Source organism: Lissotriton helveticus, chromosome 6 (assembly GCF_964261635.1).
Source record: "Lissotriton helveticus chromosome 6, aLisHel1.1, whole genome shotgun sequence".
Taxonomy (NCBI): domain Eukaryota; kingdom Metazoa; phylum Chordata; class Amphibia; order Caudata; family Salamandridae; genus Lissotriton; species Lissotriton helveticus.
In genome coordinates this window covers 1824326462-1824346748 of record NC_136067.1, presented here as the reverse complement: position 1 = coordinate 1824346748, position 20287 = coordinate 1824326462, and the positions used below count along the sequence as shown (strand labels likewise).

Genomic DNA, 20287 nt, shown 5'->3' with positions numbered 1-20287 from the left:
GCAAGTTTTACTCTGGCCCATGTTATGGAGTAGAGTAATTGGATGCCTCGGAGCAGCGGTTCAGGGATGTCCCCATTTTTGAGTTTCTACCATAAAAGTTCCTGTTAAACATGATTGAAGGCCTTGCTATAATCTACAAAACAGCTATAGAGGAGTTATTTTTTCCGTATCTGTTTTGACACTGTGATCCTGATTGCTACTAGAATATCAGTGGTGCCCAACATGGGCCTGAATCCAGTTTGGTTAAATGAGATCAGGTGTTTTGAATTAGCCCATGCTTTTAGGTCTTCCAGTCACAGGGAAGCAAAATATTTAGCTTCAACGTCAACGATAGTTCTCGGGATTCACCACTGGGCCTTTTCTATAAATAGGGTGCAGGATTGATCCTTGCCAAGAGGGGGGGAGGGGGGCAGTGCCTGTGATGAGACAGGTTCTACTTAAGCATTCAATGTGACTTGGTATAAATTATGATATCTTTTTCACGCTGTGCACATAAGGCTAATTCAGTTGAATTGTACTGCAATAAAATAAGAACTTGAAAAAGTCTGGTTCATTTGCTTGCGATTTATGCAGATTGGGTGCAGCTAACCTTGTCCAGCCTTTTCTCTATCTCCCAATACTGCCTGGCACTCCACTATCTTCTCCTATTTTCCATTCCTCCTTTTTGCCCCCTACACCCACGAGTCAATCAACCTCTTGTAACCTCACTAGTACCAGTTCAACATTCATTTCATCCAGCTTCCCCTTGCCTTGCTACCCACTGTCATCCCAACATCCTCTTCGCTCTCCCTAAGATCCCCTAATACCACCTTAGTTTCCCATCATCTATCTGATCCTTTACCTTACCCACTGCATCCTGCTTACCATTCACCCAAAGGCCATCATTGCATCCATTGCTTACTATTTATCACATAAACCTTTCACTAACGATTTCGCTCCTCCACCCCTCACGCGTACTAGCTGTCCATCTCAAAATATGTAGACCAACTCCTGTCAGCACTATGCTCCTCCTTTAAATCTCTCTTTTCCACGAGCTATTTCATCCTAAAGTTTACACCTTCTCTCCTATTTATTAAATCACATCACTCTTCAAAAACTACCCACTATACTTCTCCCACAAACCTACTAATCCCAATATTCATAACATTCTCATTTCTTAGCAGTCTCTTATCCATGCTAACCTGATCAAACAGCTAGTCTCCCTTGTAAATTAGTTTGGAAGATCCGGGCAAAGCACTTTTATAACAGATTATGATGCTACACCTGCCAGAGATAACATAGGTTCAATCAACCTATCATGAGTAAGCTGTTACCTTACATGGCAAGCTCAGCCCCTCCTGCCCCCCATAACAAGAGACTCTCTCTCAGCAATTCCCCAAACAAGAGTATTGACAATGAGAGTAGAAGCTCAAAGGCCAACACCCACATATTGTTCCCTGTCAAAGGAAGCCACACAGCAATCCTCCGAGCTGTAATTTGAACTATCAACTGAACCGTTGAATCTCAATCTGAGTTCAAACACAACGTTTCCAAATACATTGATCCAATGATCAGAGGAGTCTCCTGATCTTTGGACACCCAATACCTCAAACCACAGGACATAGGTGTTAAATTCCACCTCATTTGGTCTTTCAAAAAACAACAAGCATCAACATTCTTCAAAAGTAGTTGGAACCACACGAAACCTGTGCTCCTCCTAGACGCTCAACCAGGGAATGGGAGCCTGGGCTTGTTGTCCATGCTGGCTGTAATGTAGCCGGCATGGAGAACAGGGAAAGTGCACATGAATGGTTTGGGCAGCCCGAGAGGGCGACCAAACAGTCATTGCGCACTTAGGAGTGAGCACGCCCCTCCTCCCCAGCCCTGCTGCATGAGCGGCAGGGCCGGACTGGCTACCGGGCAGTTGTGTGTGCTGCCGAGCTAGGGGCTAATTTCTCTGAGGTGGGGGCTTATTTCGTTGATGGGGACCTGCGTGCGCATTGAAATAAAAAAAGCAAAACGAATTTATTTTTTCACACGCAGGTCCCTATCAACGAAAACAGCCCCCAGCTCGGCAGCACACACAACTGCCCAGTAGCCAGTCCGGCCCTGATGAGCGGAGCAGCCTAACCCACATGCAAGCAGCAGTACATGTCACAATACATAACATGATAATAACTTGAAGTTATTATAATGTTATAATGTTATGCTTCTTCTTTGTACTGCTTAAAAGCAGTGGGGTGGTGACGCTTCTCCGCTATAGTGGAGGAGCCGCCACTGGACTACTACTCCAGGGACTGAGTAGCACAGGCATACAGGGCATTACCACAAAATAGAGTAAGTCCTGCTTCAGAGACAGAAAGCAAATTGTGACTCTGTCTCTATTCCTCTCTCTCTGTGCCAATTCTCGCAAAAGATAGGTTACCCCACAGCTAAAAGATCAGTCCTCTTCTCTCCAGTGTATGCCTAACTAACCTCACTCATTGAGTGTCAACTTTTTTAAACTGACCTGTTAGAACTATGCAGACGATGCCTAGCTTATTCTAAACCAGGAAACAATTACAGAAACACCTGCAATCTCCAAATGCCTACAGGCACTAGACAAATGAATGCTACAAAATTAATTCAAACTCAACCTTTAAATAACTGAAATCGCTACATGTGGACTATGGAAAACCTATAACTTCATCACAGTCTGGTCTTAAGGAAATGTGATCTTCCCCACATCATTACCTAAAGTAAATGCCGGTGTAATCATGGAAACTAAACTATAACTCGAAAGTCACGTCAAACTGTAATGAAAAGCACTTTAAACACTATGAGGACATTATAACATATATTGTCTTACTTAGACTCCACTATAGGGTTCAGACTTCAATTAAAAAGTATTTGCTTTTCACGTGAACGTGTTCCTCAATTGTTCCCAGTCATGTACTGATGTGGAAGCATTTATGAGTATCTGTTTATTTAGTGCATTGTAAGAAGGTAGGACAGGACAACAGGCATCTAGCTTCCTATTCTCAAAATATTTTCACCTGAGAGCCACATGTGAAAGTGACAATAGCCGCTATCAGAAGGACAACTGTAACTTCAACAAAAGACATTATTTTTCTGCATCAACATGTTACAAACAATACTTGCATCAGTACAAATAGCAGATCGGGAGCTGGGCATAAATGGGGAGAGTAAGAACATCATGTGTTAAACAAAATAAAGTAGTAATCACTGTAGCATAGAAGACAGTGCAAATCATTTCATTGTTCTGGAGACTTAAAAGAGAACTTGATCAGATAACTGCTGTGCGATTTGCAATATCCTCTAATGTATGGTGCAGAATACTTTTCCCATATATCACATGCAAGTTAGGCAATATTCCTCAGTGTTAAGGCTATGTGAATGCAGTGCCTAGCAAACCCTTTACAAGAGGAAAGGACTACTGCGCCATCTCAAAGTGCAAAGTACCATGCAGATATTATTGATACCCGATAGTAGCAATCTTTAATTGCTGCAATTTTAAACTAGTTCAAAAGGTGAGAGCTCCCACCAACATGGGGGGGCCACACCCCGGACGTTATATCTTGCTAACTTGATTACCCTTGAAGTGCAGATTTGTGTAACACTAGCCTGGACAGACCACCACTTAGGGGCTCATTATGTCCGCCCGCAATCGTTGTGGCGTTAGGGCCCACCCGTCAGTCATGTGGCGGTCCCACCACTGCAATTACAATGCACCCGCCAGTATGGTGTGCGCATTCTGGGCATATAACATCGCGGACTGGCTGCAGCACGTACACAATGTTAAAATGTGATGGTATGCATTTTCCTGCACTATGTGGCAGGCACCACGTGCTGCCTGCCACGCAGTGCAGGGAAATACAGGGGGGGGTACCATGGGCATCCCCCAGTGCAGCAACACCTCCCCCTAAAACAAGGGGGGCCCGCAACGGGCCCCCAAATCCGTATCCACCAGTTTTTTTTGTGGTGGGATAACCGCCGCGAAAAGACATGCGGAAAGGGACATCATAATCCCCACGGCGGTGCCTGCAAGACACTGCCGTAATGCTGCCCTATGCTTTGGTTCCGCAAGGCGGGTGGAAAAGGACCGCCTTGCGGGACCGTGGCGGACATTCTTTGCGTCCGCCACGCTTCCCTGAGGATTTCCCCCGCCATCATAATCTGGCAGGGTGAAATTGCTATCAGATGGCAGTGGGCCCGCCACCCATGGCTGGCGGTGGCGGTCCCTCCGCCATCGTAATGATCCCCTTAGTTCCTTTTCTATTTAAAATTCCCATTGCACTAGGTCTTCAAAGCAAGAAATGGATAAACTGCCACCGCCCTCGGCACTGGATCGCTGATGATGCATTAAACTTAGATTGTTCTTAAGTCAAGGTAGATCGGCTGGTAGATATTGATTCAGCAGTCTTATCCTTTGATTCAAACCTCAAGAACAACTGTGATGTAGTATTGCCCTTGAAAAGGAATGGCAGTAAACGGACTACTTCTTCTGCCCTTGATTTTCGGCGGAGTTAAAACAGAAAAGCAAAACATTAGAGAGGAAGTGGCAATGCAACTTTACAGCCAAAGATAGATCCAATTGTAAGGTGGCCCTCAAACAATTCAGAAAGAACTTTAGATCTGAAAAAAACATATGTTTGCAAAACAGATTGGGCAAGCTGATAACGCACCCAGGAACATATTTAAAGCTGTTGATTCTTTCCTGAACCCCAGGGCCAGAAAACAATCAACTCCTTTATTTCAGGAGTCTGCAGATAATTTGTCCGGCTTCTTTCATGACAAGGTCCGTAATATCTACTCTTGATTTAAAAACAACATGCATGCTACCCCCTCCCCTACCCCCCTCCCCCAGATCATTTTTAAGGTTGGGGGAATGTCAGTCAACTTACTTCCTTCAATAAGATATCATTGAGTGAATCTGAAATAATCATTCAAAAAGCCAGATCAGGTTCTCCTCTTGATTTATGTCCTCCGAACATCATGAAACGTGTGATCAATTCCTTGAAACTTGTGATTTTCCATCACTTGGACAATTCTGTTACTGACGACTTTCAGGGTTGTCTATTGGCAGTGGTGGAATGGATGCATAACAGCTGCCTCTGCTTTAATTCGGACAAATCTAAGATATGGTTTTGCTGCACTTTGACTACACCGGACTTAATCAGAATGTGGCCTTCTAAACTTGGCAAACATCCAGCCCGTACAACCTTTGACAAAAACTTAGCCATTAAAATTGATTCCTCTCATTCATTTAAGCCCCAACTTCAGACCACTGTTGGAATGTGCTTTGCCCTACTGAAAGTTTTTAGAAAGACCCTCACATTTTTTCCAGAAGATACTCGGAGGGACTTCATCGATCCCCTAAGCTCGTCAAGACTTGACTATGCGAATGTTTTGCTCCTCGAATCTCCTAAGGAGCTGATGAACAGATTACAGATGGTACATAAGGCTGCAGCTCGTCTGGCGTTGAGCATCCTATCTCGCCATTCCATTCGTAAGGGTCTGAAAACCCTTTATTGAATACCAGTGAACCAAAGAATAAAATATAAAACCCTCCTATTTACGTATAGTGCCATGCATCAAATTTCTCCTTCCTACACAATAACAAGTTAAAAAACACCAGCCTCTCAGAAATCTTCGATCGTCTGAGCAAAATTTGCTTTGCATTCCGAGGATATATAAATTAAAAACAGGGGGGGCAAGTGCTTTTCCTATCTGGCCCCAAAGCTCTGGAACTCCCTCCTGGACAATCCAACAATCTGTGAAGCTTTACCACAGAGGACAGTTTTAAGGCACACCTGAAGAACTATCTTTTCAAAGAAATCCGAACCTCTCAAATGCTGCCTCTTTCTCTTTTCTACACTTAGTAGGCCCCCTTCCTCCAGTCTCTGGCTTTTCTTCTTGCAATTAGCGTCAGGACGCTTCGGCTGGAGCAGCTGTTGCGCTCTGCAAATCACCTAAACAACAACAAAAGGCGTGCTTATAACTGTTGTACCGACAAAGACAACCACTGCCACAGCGCACATTAAGTGTTACCCTGGCATTGCAGAATACACATTAGTAATGGAAATTATACGGTGGAGTTTACACGGAGGGAGGTTCTCACAAGAAAGTTGTCAGATTGAGGAGACCTCACAGCAGAGCGAGGGGCTGGCACACAGAGGGCACCCATATCTTGGCAAAGGTAACGGGATGTCACATACATAGAGGCTTACACAATACAATGCACCAAGCGAGGATCTGACATAGCAAAGTACACAGGGTTTTACTGACATGGAACAACACATGAACGTCCATACACCAGGTGTTCATTCTTGCAAACGCCTATAAGATTTTCATGATACTATAATGCTTTCAATACTAGCTATTCGCCTTCCGAAACATAATCCTTCTACCAACAACTTTATAAACACGAGTCATGTGTATTTTTACTAGCAGGAAGGGCATCTGCTGTATCACATATTGGTTCATAATGTTTATAGCAACGTGCAGCACATATTACGAGCTTCATGTGCAACATTACTATGCTTTAAGGTCAGTGTAGTGCGCCAAGCTTTAGTCGTTTAAGGTTATCAATGTTTATTCAAACCTTGGGGGACCCCATGTCAAGAGCCAGACATGAAGCTCCTCCCAAGTTGGCAGCGGTTTGAATTCCTGTCCCCTCCGACATATCTTTCCACGGCTCTGCCTAGGGCGCACAGGCTAAATAAACACCATATCAACACGAAACAAATAGCTTCTGCAAGCAGGCGCAAACACACACACTGCACCAACAGTCCCTGCACAGCCAGCGCGTGGGGAGCTGTCCCCTCAGCACCACGAGCGCCGGAAACTCGCGGACACCAGGGGCACAAGCCACAGTTACCAAGAGCACGGCGACTCTGGGCCGAGCGGAAGGAGCTGTCCCTTCAGCACCAGCTGCTCCCTGCACTGAGGCCCAGGGACTGCCAGTGATAGGTGCCAGGCTTCTCTTCTGTAAGCCACCCCTCCCTCCAGGAAGCACACCATTGACCCGTCCACGGCTGGGACAGACAGGGACCGGACCACCACACACCTGCAGCGGGGGGAGTTACTGTGTGCTGCCCTCCTCGCGCAATGCGTTCATGGCAATCCCCGTGACGAGGCCACGCCCAGTGCCAGGGGAAGACAGCGCCCACACAGCGTTCTACCACATTCCCATGCCACCCTCCGAGACTACTTTTTAGGCGAGGGGCCACCGTTACCGGCCTACTTACCATCAATCGCCATGATGCTTCAGGACGGACCATACCACCGCGTCTGAGGGAGGAGGGTGAAGAAGCAGCAGCAGCCTTGACGGGGAGTCGCGGGGCGGTGGAATCTTCCGAGCTTCGGAAGCCGCGTGACTCGCAGGGGTTTCGCGCGCACAGATTTCAAACCCGAGGGAGCCGTTGGGGCCGTGCCGGCGGTTGGGGGCTCAGCAGGAAGGTGCTGGCAGGGAGCGCCCTGCTGTTCGCCGCCTGTCTGTGCGGGAACTGCAGCTCGTGCCGAGGCGGCTGTGCTTCGTCGCTGCTCTGCTGCCGCACACAGGGCTGCTGTGTGCTGTGCTAGCTCTGCTGCTGCACGTATCTTGCCAGTCGATGTACAACTTCACTTTATATAATAATTATGCATCCTATTAGCTGCGCTTCGCAGGTCTGAGATGATCACAGTCTAGCATATTTGGACATAATCATGTGCTCATTGTAGTATTTGGCCTCGTGGTTAGGTTCCAGGATAAAGCCCCTCGACCACTGTCACACAGATACTCTGGCACTCGGCGTCCTTGAAGGCCACGAGTGATCTTCAGCCCTTTTATTTATGCCCTGAGAATAGATACAACTTATTATAAAGGCCGGGTGGCTCTCTACATTCCTTCCATCTTTTAGTAAAGAAAATCAACCAAAATACACAATAAGGCGTTCTGGAGCATACAGAGTCTTTCAGCCTCTGGCTGGGGGTAGGTTTTGGCCGCAGGCTGTATCTCTGACTTCGGGGGCCCCCCACAGCTCTAGTCTCTTCATGCTGTCTCCCATAAGCTGTGCTGCTCTGGGCAATGGAGGAGTCCCGGAGAACAGACAGATGGTGGTCACCCATTGGTGTTTGTGTCTCTTTCCTCTCTTGGGGCATGCTGGGGACTGCCAACTCTTTGAGTTATGTTTGGCGAGATGTACTCTTCGCCGGCCTTGCGTCTTCATCTGACTTTTGTGATCCAGCACTCAGGAACGTATAATTTTCCAAAGACAGGGCCCAATTTCCATTACCCAACAAGCTTCTTTGTGTTGTGTGATTCAGTGTGATTCTAAAAACTATACCAACTTACCAATCTCCATTATTATGCGCTTCCTAATTTACCAAATATTGCGATGCAAATCTTTATATTGTTGATCATGTAGACAAATCAATACTCATGAATAAATACTCTAATAAAGACAGTCTCATTGGTATAGTTATAATATTTGTCTAAATATTGTAAAGTAATGCCCATTAAGTACCAAAAAATACAGCACCAATTATAGACTGTCGCAAAGTAAACATCATCAGCAGAGAAAATGACAAATTCATAATCAATGACAATGCATTAAGGAGTGGATAGGAGAAAAGACAAAGATTCAGAGACAAAATGTATTTGCAAAAGTTATGCAAATTCAGATATCAGGCTATACTAACCCAATTTGGAAATACTATCTCCTGGCCAGGGAAACAGCAAAGGCCCCTCAAGAAGATTTGAAGAGGCAAAGACTAAGTCAGGAAACACAGGAAGAACAGTGTAGTAGAAGATATGCAGCAGACACAATAAATGCGTTTGAGATCCTTTATTAGAAGCGCAAAGGGAAAGACAAGAGCGGACTCTTGCAAGCAGGAGCCAAGCAAGTAACTGCCTTGGAACAGAACTCTAAGTCAAGGGCAAACATAGATTAGGAATGTGGGTACATTCTCATGAAGACAATACACTTTGTGAAAGACTAGAACAGTAACATATACTACAAACAGCAAACCGACGACATGCGATAGTCTTACCCCAACAGTCAGCAAAGATGTCTGTCCTAAACCCCTCCCTCCGGGCACCTCAATTATACCCTAAAACCCAAAAGACCAGCCCACAGAAGTATCTAACTTAGGTCATGCTTCACATTTGATTGGTTAAGGAAGGGGGTGTGCTGTCACACCACTCGCTATGCACACATATGTTTTAAAGACTTCTTTGTTTTAGTCATCCACATGACATCAACTTTTCTCCCCAGGAAATAAAGTTCAAGTCTCTTTCATTTGTTTCCTCCTCTCCGGCAGTCATCTTTTACATTGTATTACTTTTTCGCTGAGCGCCTCTCTGCAGAGGAAGCTTCCTTCCACTTTCATATCATTGTGCTTTTCATTTGGATCTTGGCAGGCACTCAGGATTCGAAGGACAAAGTCAGGTTCCTCTTTCCCTCTTGCTCACATTTTCTTATTTTTCTAGGATTTAATTTTCAACACAGCTGACTTTAACCCTTTATCTGTCATGCAGAACAAAACCCATGCTTGTTTCAACAATGAACAAAACACAAACATTTATTTTTCATCTGAAAATGCATTTCTCTATGCACCAACCCAAATGCTACATTTATCCATGGGCAACCCATGTTAACGTTTGCATTACAGCTGTTATCAATAATGTGCACTAAAGCAGCATTAGTCCTTTATTTTTAATTAATCAAAGAGCATTCATGCAGCCTACTTCAGTAGTTTAGTTCGCACTTGCGCAGAAGCATTTTCCCATGTTAAGCTTTTCTTGTTTAAGTTTTCACTGCACACGGTTAGTAAATGTTACTGAGGGTTGAATCCGAGCAGGTTTTATTTTACGCGAAAACCCTGCTCCATGAGTTGTACCTGGGATCTGTTTGTTCGTGTATGTCTAGTTGTCCAATTCCTGGTCATCATTGGATGACTTGAACCCCTTTATATCCAACCCCTCTAGGCACACAGCAAGGTCCATCAGAGGACCAAGATATTTATGAATATGGAAGGGATCATTAGGTCTCGCTGGCGTTGCAGGGCGAAGCCCTGCCGCCAACGAGACTTATAGCCGCCTTGCTCCCTGCCAAGGGAGTCAGAGCAGTGAGCGAGCAGCTCCAGACCTGTGCACGAGCCGACTCAGGTCCGTGAACGTGCGGGAACGTCAACGTGCACGTTCACGCGCGTCACGCTCCTGTCCTCCTGCGTCTCTTCTGAGGCGCGCTCCAGGCCGACTTGCGGTGTGCGTGTTCCAGCGTTTCTGTGGCCGGAGGTAGGTAAGTGAGGGCCGGGGGGGATTTGTTTGCTTGTTTTATATGCTTATCCACTTAAAGTAGAGTTATTAAGTCACTTCGTCCTGGCATGGTTGTTTACATGCACGGACTTTCATTTGGCAATGCTATGCATTCTGGGAGTTGGAGACTTCATATGCTTTAACTAAACAATTTGGCTAACACATTTGATGCCCATGATTTCTATCAGAAGCCTAGAGCAGGAAACTTCCTGTCTCCTGTCGATATTCAGATATGTAGTAAGGCATAGATGGACATACGCATCGGTGTTCGTTCTCTCGTTCTCTCTCTCTCTCTCTCTCTCTCTCTCTCTCTCTCTCTCTCTCTCTCTCTCTTCCCCCTCCCCCGCCCCTGTCGCCGCCCTTTCAGCACAAAAGTTATTCAATTGTTATTTAATGCTGCAGAGTATAATGCATTCATGCAAAAAGAGCATGCGGCCCGGTATTCCCCCTGGGAGGCTGGAGGGGTCTTTAGAAATGCTGGCAGGCTCTTGTGAAGGTCAGTTCCAACCATGACCTTGGACTGAGCCCAAGGTACAACTGATGTTATTGCGACACTAATGTGAACTCTTGCCCTCGCAGGCCCGCACTGAGGCTCTCTTGTGATAGTAAAGGGCGCCATGTTTGCAGTGAATGATTTATTTATCTCTGAACATTTAAGGACACCGCGTGCGGCCACGAGGCCACCCAAGCATTTTTTGCGGACTTTGCATATCAGGTGACTTGCAGCTCCCGTTGTGCATATTATCCCTTACAGGATAACGACTGGAGAAATAACCGGGCACCCTCGAACAGCATGTGGACCCTTTATTAATAAGCTCATTGGAGCGTTTAAAATACACCTGACAATGCTCTGTTGCAGCACGTGGGCGTCACCACCTTCAGTGACTGTGGCTTCCCCTAGCGTCGCGTGGCAGGTTATCCCCAGGTGGGGCCCTGCACATTAAGTGAATTTTTTTAATAAAAAGAGACAAGAGAAGTTGCGTTCATCCAACTAACTGTCATTCATTTACAACACAATTGGCGGGGCGAAGAACAGAGTGAGGCATGCAGTTGCACACAGACCTGTGATGCGGGCACTCTGGAGCCGACCCCCTGTACCAATGGATGTGTTGCGGGGCCGAGGGGCAGTGGAGGAGAGTCCATGGTGTGTCATTGGCCCCATGCATGTCAGTGTCTCGCCCCCATGAAAGAGACGTACCTTGTGGAGCTCCATGGACGAGATCCCGGGAACCAGTTGCGTGCCAGAGTATGCCAGCCTCGGCCTGTCGCCGGATGACTTGTGGAGGGATCATTGGCTTCTTCACATGATTACCACGCAGTGGCTCTTTCTAACAAGCATTGGCATAGCCAATATGTCTCGCTTTTGGGACATTATGAGTATTTAGTTATACAGCACAATATCCTTGGTGCAACAACATAAACTGTTGCATGGCTAAAAACTTATTAGGTCCCAAAGGCGAGACCTATTGGCAATGCCAATGCTTTTTTGTATTGGTTAATTTGCTGTATTCATTATGGTATTACATGAGGCTGTGCGTTGGGCGTATTTTGTTATATGTTTGTGTGGACATATATGTTGTGTTTGGCCATGGAACGATAGCTACACACTGAAGCTCAAAACACATACAGGTAAGCATTTATATGTTTGTGGGGACGTACATGTTGGGTTTCATCCACATGTTGGGTTTCTTTGTTACTAATAGGTGCCTTTGTTGCAGTCAGCCACGACATTATACGTTAGTCTTAAAACTGGCAGTTTGTATTTTAATGTAAAACAATCCACTACAGTAACACCGGCAACAACGTTCAAAAGGAAACATGATCTACACTCAGGACGATGCAGTGGGCCTTTGACTGATTTAAATAGGGAGCGGGTGACATTTTTAATGTAATCTGGCCGTGTGTTTAAAATGTGGCTGGAGTCCCGTGTGCATCCTTTCTGGCCGGCTACATGATAGCCCGCATCAGTTTGAAAGATATATCCGTCAATTACATAAGCTGCACTTGCCGCAGAAGACGATGTGGTTTCCAGACCAGTTGCAGTTGAGGTCCGCTGTCACTGGGATTAAACGTGTCAAGCCAAAAAATGTACCTGTGTTCCAGTATACACACAGGTCTGCGTTGTCTTAAAGGGATGCTATGCAAAACCACATAGAAGCTTTACATTTATATCACAGTCCACCTTCCTCTCATCCACTTTGTAAGGAATTCTTCAAATGCAAGTGTGCCTTGCAGTCTGGTGCTAGAAACTTCTCTTTAAATGTACCACTGCTTAATTTGCCCCGGTGTCCGTTGCCGGTAGTCGGTGTTTCTTTTAGTGAGCTCACAGCTTCTCCCCCACCCCCACTACCGAAGTCTACAAAACTCCTAACTGAGTACACTAACCTACTAGAGTGACATCAAATTATCCCACGAGTTCACTACAGTTCTATCAACTTATGTTTTTATTCCAGCTAATGAAACCAGAGAGGCAGTTACGTCACTGCCTTAGGTTTCATCAGAAGAAGTCTTACCTTTTATTATTTTTTAAAGTGTACCAGTTACCTAGACGCCGCATTTTTTGTGTTTTTTTCCCAACATATCTGTGTATAGATCTACGCCAACGCGCAGTTTCCTTTAACAGTATATGTTGTTACAGAGATTTGCATAACGCTGTATTGCCATTAGTATGGCCTCGCAGCAATCACATAGCTCTAGACTAACAACTGCTTGATAAGATGCACTTTATATCTGGATTGTGCTGACCAAAACATAATTCTGCACAACTTCACATGACTGCCAATATCCACTACATGGTGAGTGAATGAATTGTTCATGTCTGTTGAGTGGCTCATTCCTTCCCCCCTGGAAGCCCGATTTCTTTGCCCCTCCCACCCCCCACCTGCGCGCCTGATTTACAAACCCACAGGAACAATAGCTACACAAAGAAGGTCAAAACACGTACAGGTAAGCATTTATATGTTTGTGGGGACGTGTTTCACTTTCTTTTAAATATTTTTCATTTCACCATCGAAGCTCCTCCGTTACTGCCCCCAACTGATTCCCGTTGTTCATTACATCCATTCCACTGTTGCTCATCTTTCGCTGTCTCATTTTTTGAAAACTTTTTTGGGACCCAGTAGTTTTTGGGTGGGCTGCACCGTTCTAGCAAAAATGCTTTTTTCATGTTATGTCCATCACTGCCCCGTGCCTTCTCCTCTCAGTGCTCTGTGCTTGTGTCCTTCAATGTCCAATGCCTCTCCCTCACACCCTCACCCTCACCCTCACATGTCCTCACCCTCACATGTCCTCACCCTCACACACCACCTCACCCACCCTCACACCACCTCACCCTCACACACCCCCTCACACTCACACACCCCCTGACACACCCTCACACACCACCTCACCCTCACACACCCCCTCACACCCTCACACCCTCACACACCCCCTCACCCTCACACACCCCCTCACCCTCACAACCCCTTCACACCCTCTCCACCGTCACCCTCACACTCCCTCACCCCCTCACCCTCACACCCCATCACCCTCACCATCGCCACTGTCACCCTCACCCCGTCACACTCACACATCCCCTCACCCTCACATCCCCTCACCCTCACCCCTACACCCTCACACTCCCTCATAACCCCACCCTCACCCTCACCCCTACACCCTCACCCTCACAACCCCTCACCCTCACAACCCCTCTCCCTCACAACCCCTCACCCTCACAACCCCTCACCCTCACACCCCCTCACCCTCACACCCCCTCTACCTCAAAACCCCTCACCCTCACACCCCCTCACCCCATCACTCCCCCTCACAACCCCTCATCCTCACAACCCTTTCTCCCTCACTCACCCTCACACACACTCACCCTCACACACACTCACCCTCACACACACTCACCCTCACACAACCTCACCCACCCTCACTGTCACTCACCCTCACTCACCCACCCTCACACACCCTCACCAGCATAGCATACCAAAACATAGCATAACATAACAAAACAAAACATAGCATAACATAACAAAACAAAGCATAGCATAGCATAACATAACAAAACAAAGCATAGCATAACATAACAAAACAAAGCATAACATAACAAAACAAAGCATAGCATAACAAAACATAGCATATCATTACAAAACATAGCATAGCATCACATAGCATAGCAAAACATAGCATAGTATAGCAATACATAGCATAGTATAACAAAACATAGCATAACAAAACACAGCATAGCATAGCATACCAAATCAAAGTATAGGATAGCAAAACATAGCATAACAAAACAAAACATAGGATAGCAAAACAAAACATAGCATAGCATACAGCATCACTCAGCACCACCACAGCATCACTCAGGGGCACCACAACATCACAAAGCGCTACCACAGCATCACTGAATTCCAAAGCATCACTCGTTCGCCATCACAGCATCACTCAGCGCCACCACAGCATCAATCTGTGCAACCATTCAACAACAACTGGTTCAAATATGTTCTCTCAATGTGTCAAGCTTTATTACAAATGTAACAAAAAGATGTTAATATTTCACTTCTGTTCTTGGATTTTCGTCACAATAAAATACACTGAACATAATCTTCACAAAAGTTATTTACAAAAGTTTAAGCTATTGCCATTATAAATTACAATAACTTTTATTTAGGTATTCATTATTAAAATTAAAAGCCATTGCTATTTGTAATATCAATACATGTAAGTCACGTAAATACAACACAAATTGGATTACAAAGGCTATAGGTGTCACATTTGCGAAAGGTATAACTATTGGCATTGTAAATGACAAAGCTATTAATTTCGCAATTTTCAAAAACAAAACATAAATAAAAAATGTGTCATTTAAAATGCCAATAGCTCAAACTTTACTAATGCGAGACCTATTGCATTGCAAATGCTTGTTTTTATTGGGTCCCAGTTAACGCTACAACAGTTGTTTTGGTAGTGTGTTGGAAGGTTCATGTCCGATGAAGTTAGGATATAAGGGGGAGATCTTTACTGAGACTCCTATTTCAAATTCTGAATCAAATCCAAACCTCTATGTTTAGTTGAAGGTGATCAAGTACCAGTGCTGAAGGAGAAACAACGGCAGCAACAAGATCATGGTGTGAGTATCAATAGGGTTGTGCATTGTTGCTTAAGGCTTAGATTTCGGCAATATGTCTGTGTGAGGTTATGCAGAGTTTTTGAACTGTGTTGAGTGAGGCACTTAAGCAGTAAAGTTGAAGTTGTTATCAGGGCCGACGTGGCCTAAGATCCCGGGATATATACCTATGGGTGGTCTCAGTACGGCATTTGCTGAGTAAGACTCCCTGCTGTGTTTTTGAAGGTACTGTGCGTGAGATGTCGCCGTCAGTACCACTAAGAGAAAGGATTTTTTTATTGTAAGGTTGAGAAAATTACGATCATTATAATTTTTCTCAGTTCACAGGGATTGGTTATAACAATTAAAAGTGAGGTCAGTCTGGTTGAGATTTCGTTTTGCAATGAATGGTAGGAAATTTAGTTTGAAGTATTCATAGTTCTACTGAATGAGTTAAATCTGTATTTTTTTTAGTGGAGCAGACAGGGTTTTTTTAAAATCCTTGTACTTATATGAGTTATTTGCTAGAAGAAGAACGCGCTTGTGAGAATTGTGAAGGAGAGGTAGTTGCTGCAAGGAGTGAGGTGACATCACAGAGGTGTCACACTGGTATTGGTTGGTTGGAGTAACACAGCACTGGGATAGGTTGACAACATCTTAGAGGTGCTGCGCTGGTATTGGTTGATTGGAAATAAATAAGGAAGTGAATATCAGCATTTATGAAGTCAAATATTTGTAAAGGGCAGTATTATTGGAGTGGCAAAAGGACATTTTTAAAAAAGCACTAAAGAGTTTGATACAGGGAGATGTGCCTGTACTCACGAAAGAAGGGGTACCAATAGCACCGAGGGTGCACCAGCCTTATTCATGACACAAGAGAAAGACTCCCACACATGTACATGGCTTGAGAATTGGATTAAATATTCTGAAAAAGATGGGCCATGAACTTTTCAACAATGCGGACATTTAATATTCGGATTCTCAAAAAATTACGGAGGCAAATGAATTACATTAAACCACCTCCGAGACCTTTGGATTTTGAAGCCCTTAATGAATGGGAACATGTAGCGAATCAGAAAGAGAAGCAGAAGTTTCAGGGAAGGTACAACAATTCTTTAAATTGATATGTCGAGACTAGATGGAACGCACAGCAGAAAGCGTGAATGACAGCTATAGCAGAGGGACCTCATATGTACCCTGTACTAGTTGCAGCAAAGGATGAAGGAAAATGAATGGAAAAGAAAAAGCATCTTGAGGATGTGCAGACATTGACACTGACTGGTGACAGTGGGAACGAGATTCATGATGAATTCTTATAATGAATTACTATTGAATTGTCCACCGCCCTACAATGAGGAACAGCCTCAGAGCTTAATGAGTTCTTGTGGTGGACAAATTCCAAATGGACCTGCTATGCCAATAATTTCAAATCCACCTAATTCATTCTTGTTAATAAATGATACTGAGGGAAGACCTGAGACAAATAATCAGAAGGTGCTAAATGTGCCATATGCCTTGACTGTTACAGTGGCAATTGGTTCTGCAGTTCCATTATACCAATCTGGAAATAGGGAGCAAAATGTGCATACATTGACTGACCCTACTGGGATAAGTAGTTCTGTTCCTATTTCAACCAAGCTCCAGATCAGGACAGACAAATCAAGAACCAATAATTCGGAATTCGGCAAATGTTAGTTCTAATGTAGGATCAGTACAGCAAGCTACTTCTAGTGGAAGGATTGGACAAACCACAGTTTTAGCCAGCTTTGGACATGACTTAGAAACCACACAAGGGGGAACTCAGAACATGATCGGAAGAACTCTTCATTTGACTTCACTAGATTCTGGTGTATCTCTTTTGCCGCCCACTTCTGTTCATGGTGCAGAAGGACAAAGTGGAGAGATGCTTGAAAGGACTCCCGAAAGACAAATAGGCACTATACATAGAAAGTCTGATGACTGGATCAAAAAGATAGCTCCTTTGTTACATGACAAGTAGGCAGGGCCTCAAGGAAACCTCACTGGTTCAAAAATTAGTAAGGATTACATTTTAGATGTGGCCGGACTCAAAAGAGAGCTAGAAGAGATGATGATTGGAACTATCAGTCCTGCTAGACTAGCTACCTATTCTGATGATGAATTAATGTTCGTATGTACCATACGTGCTCAAACCACTCATGAGAAGTTGACTGAACTGGCACAGAAATATAAGGTGGACATACAAAAATCCAAAATGTTACAGAAGTCAAATAGGCCAGAATTTAGTGACAGAGACATTGAAAATATGAGACCTCCGGGAATGAGATTACAAACTAAATAATAACTAACACCCATGGTGTGGGGCCAGATACCATTTCGATGACTCCCTGTTTTTCTAGCTCCTGTAGTTCCCTCACCACTAGCGGCCTCAGATGGAAGGGAACTCGTTGGTGCCTTACCACTGTGGGTTTGACAGAGTCATCCATGTGCAATGTAACTTGTTGATCTTTCAGCTTGACTAGGCCTTGGAACAACTGTGGAAATTCCTTCAGCAGATCATCCACATGTGTGTCATGTGCCTGATTCGCAAAGAAGCAGCGTGCCTTTTTAGCCCTCCGTCTCATGGAACTTGGCTCTAGTCGATCGATCCTTGCACTTGATGTACACCTGTATGCTCCCTCTCAGGGGCTGAGGCTCCATCCCACCGTATGTGAGCGGAGGATGTGATATCAGCTTCTCATGCTGTTCAGAGCTCATCACATTGACCAACGCCCCGTGTCTATGAGGGCAAGTACTGGAATGTCTTTCTCCTGAATGGTGCACATGGGCGGGGGTCGCCTCTCACAGTCTGAGGTTCTGTAATTCTCGAGTCTGACTCCATTTTGTCCTGTGCCACCATTTTGTGTTGCCCTCACGTAGGCCTGTAAAGGTAACCTGGCGAACGAAGTGGCCTGGCCTTCTTAGTTCATGTATACATTAACTAGGTTTCTCTTTGACTCTGAAATGAACTGTAAGAAACTGACCTCTTCACCTGAAACTGACCTCGCAAAGCCAATTTCCCTGATCGATCTTTATCTGAGATTGCCAATCAATGTTCAGGACATCGTTAACTTTTTAGTTTCCTTGCACATGATTTATCTTGTTCAGCATTTGTTACTGTTTCTTTTTTTATGTTTCTTAATTACATGGGTATTGCTTTCAAATATAGGTTTGTCCGGCTAGTAGAGATTGAATTTGGGACATTCCTAATAACTAACTTTTGGGTTGGGATACTGTAAATTGAGTTTTTGCTATGTGATACTTTGTTTGAAAATGTACCTTATTAGTTAGAATTTTGTGCAGTGGGTGTACATTTATAATGTGAATATTGGATATAAAAGGAGACTTCTCGCCTTAGTAAAATGAGCGTCTCCTGAGAATTTACACCGTGATGTATTTCTAGGATCACTGTTACTAGCTGCAGCTAATAAACATGGTCTCTGACGCCATCCAGAAGTATTCCGTGTCTTTGAATACCAAGACAGGTGAGCTCGAAGATCTTAGGCTTGTCCCTGACGCCGCTGGGTTAAACCCCGGTTCTTCAACTGGCGCCCAACGTTGGGCGACTTCAGCGGTACTGGTCCAAGCCCGAAGATTGTGAGGAGCCCCGTGAGGAAAATCTGGAGGACGGCCGCCACTTCATTGACCCCTGCAAGTCGACGTGGACCGAAGGTTTTTTTCTGCGAGGCTTCCCCTTTCCGACGGCTGTGAAGGACTGCTGCCCTAACTGTCGCCCTGTCTTGGACCCTCTTGTGATGATTTGTAAGGTGAGACGTTAGACGGTCTTCTGGCGGCGTGACAGACATTTTGGTTAAGTAAAAGTGGGTCGCTCCCACGACTTTGTTTTGTTTCTTGGTTTTGATTCAGCCATTGCAATAGTCGAAGCCGAGGGGTTCATATATTTCCGAGTGTATCATTTTTTGATAACCCCATGAAGTTTGAAGCAAGACTAGCGAGCTAAAGATGCCTGGTTTTGGCAAAATTAGGAAATGGTTTTGTTGTAGTTGTAATAAGGATTCTCGATTGGAGGACTCGTGTCCGATACCTCCGGTTGGAACTCCAACCTATGAGCTCTATTCAAAGCATGGTGTGGGTCCCATTACCTTTAATGAAGTATGGGTCCATTATACAAGGAAAGATGGTGTTTTATGGTGGCCCCAACATGGTAGTTTTGAATCAGATGTTTTAGATAACCTAGAAGTTGCGCTATTTAAGAAGAAAGCCCGGCCGGCGATGTTTGACTTTTTCTGCCTTTGGCGTAAGGAAGCCAAACAGCTAGAAATTAAGCAAGCTAAGAGAGATAGGAAGGAAAGGAATATGTCGGTAATGCAAGCTGCTAGGCAGTTTAAGGAAAATGAAGAAGATCGTGCGATTGAAGTGTTAGATAGACAACATTGTATGGCTATTGACAAATGTTACCCGGCTTTGCCACCTCCCCTTTCAGATGTGACTGAAGACCCTGAAAAGGATCCTTTGATGTCACATTTACTGAGGTTTCCACCCCCTTATGTGCAGGGTGCTACTGCACCTCCGTTACCTCCAGTTGTTGCACCCCTTGTTGTCGTTCAACCCCCTGTTGTTGTTCCGCCACCTGTTGCTTCACAGGTGGTTCTTCCTTCCGCGGAGCAGCCCCCTCCAGGGCCGCCAGCTTTGCCACCAGCCTTGCCTCAAACTCCTTTGCCTTACACTCCTTTATCTTCGACTTCTCTTATTTCTGTCCCTACGTCTCTCTTGCCTCAAAACACTTTGTCTCCTGTCCTCATGTCAACTTCTTCTCCTTCTGCTCGGCAACGAATAACCGAGACTGTCACTAGTCTTTTGTCTCCTTTCTTTGGGTCACTAAATATGACCACTGTTTCTGAACGTAAGCAGAGACGTAGTTAGCTTCCTGGTCCCGA

The 20287-nt window shown here is 44.9% G+C and overlaps 1 protein-coding gene across 2 annotated transcripts in view; it reads right to left on the bottom strand.

Moving 5' to 3' along the window:
- Positions 1-7366, bottom strand: part of SYT14 (synaptotagmin 14) — a 761278-nt gene extending 753912 nt beyond the window's left edge. The window contains exons 1-2 of one of the 2 annotated variants that reach the window (XM_078649721.1): positions 7230-7302; positions 5825-5951 (exon numbers count right to left, since the gene is read on the bottom strand). In XM_078649721.1, coding sequence (XP_078505847.1) covers positions 5825-5951; positions 7230-7262 — 160 coding nt within the window. In that variant the 5' untranslated portion in view covers positions 7263-7302. Of the gene's footprint in view, positions 1-5824; positions 5952-7229 lie in introns of both variants that reach the window. The other variant, XM_078649722.1, reaches the window with a different exon arrangement.
- Positions 7367-20287: the final 12921 nt, after the last annotated feature.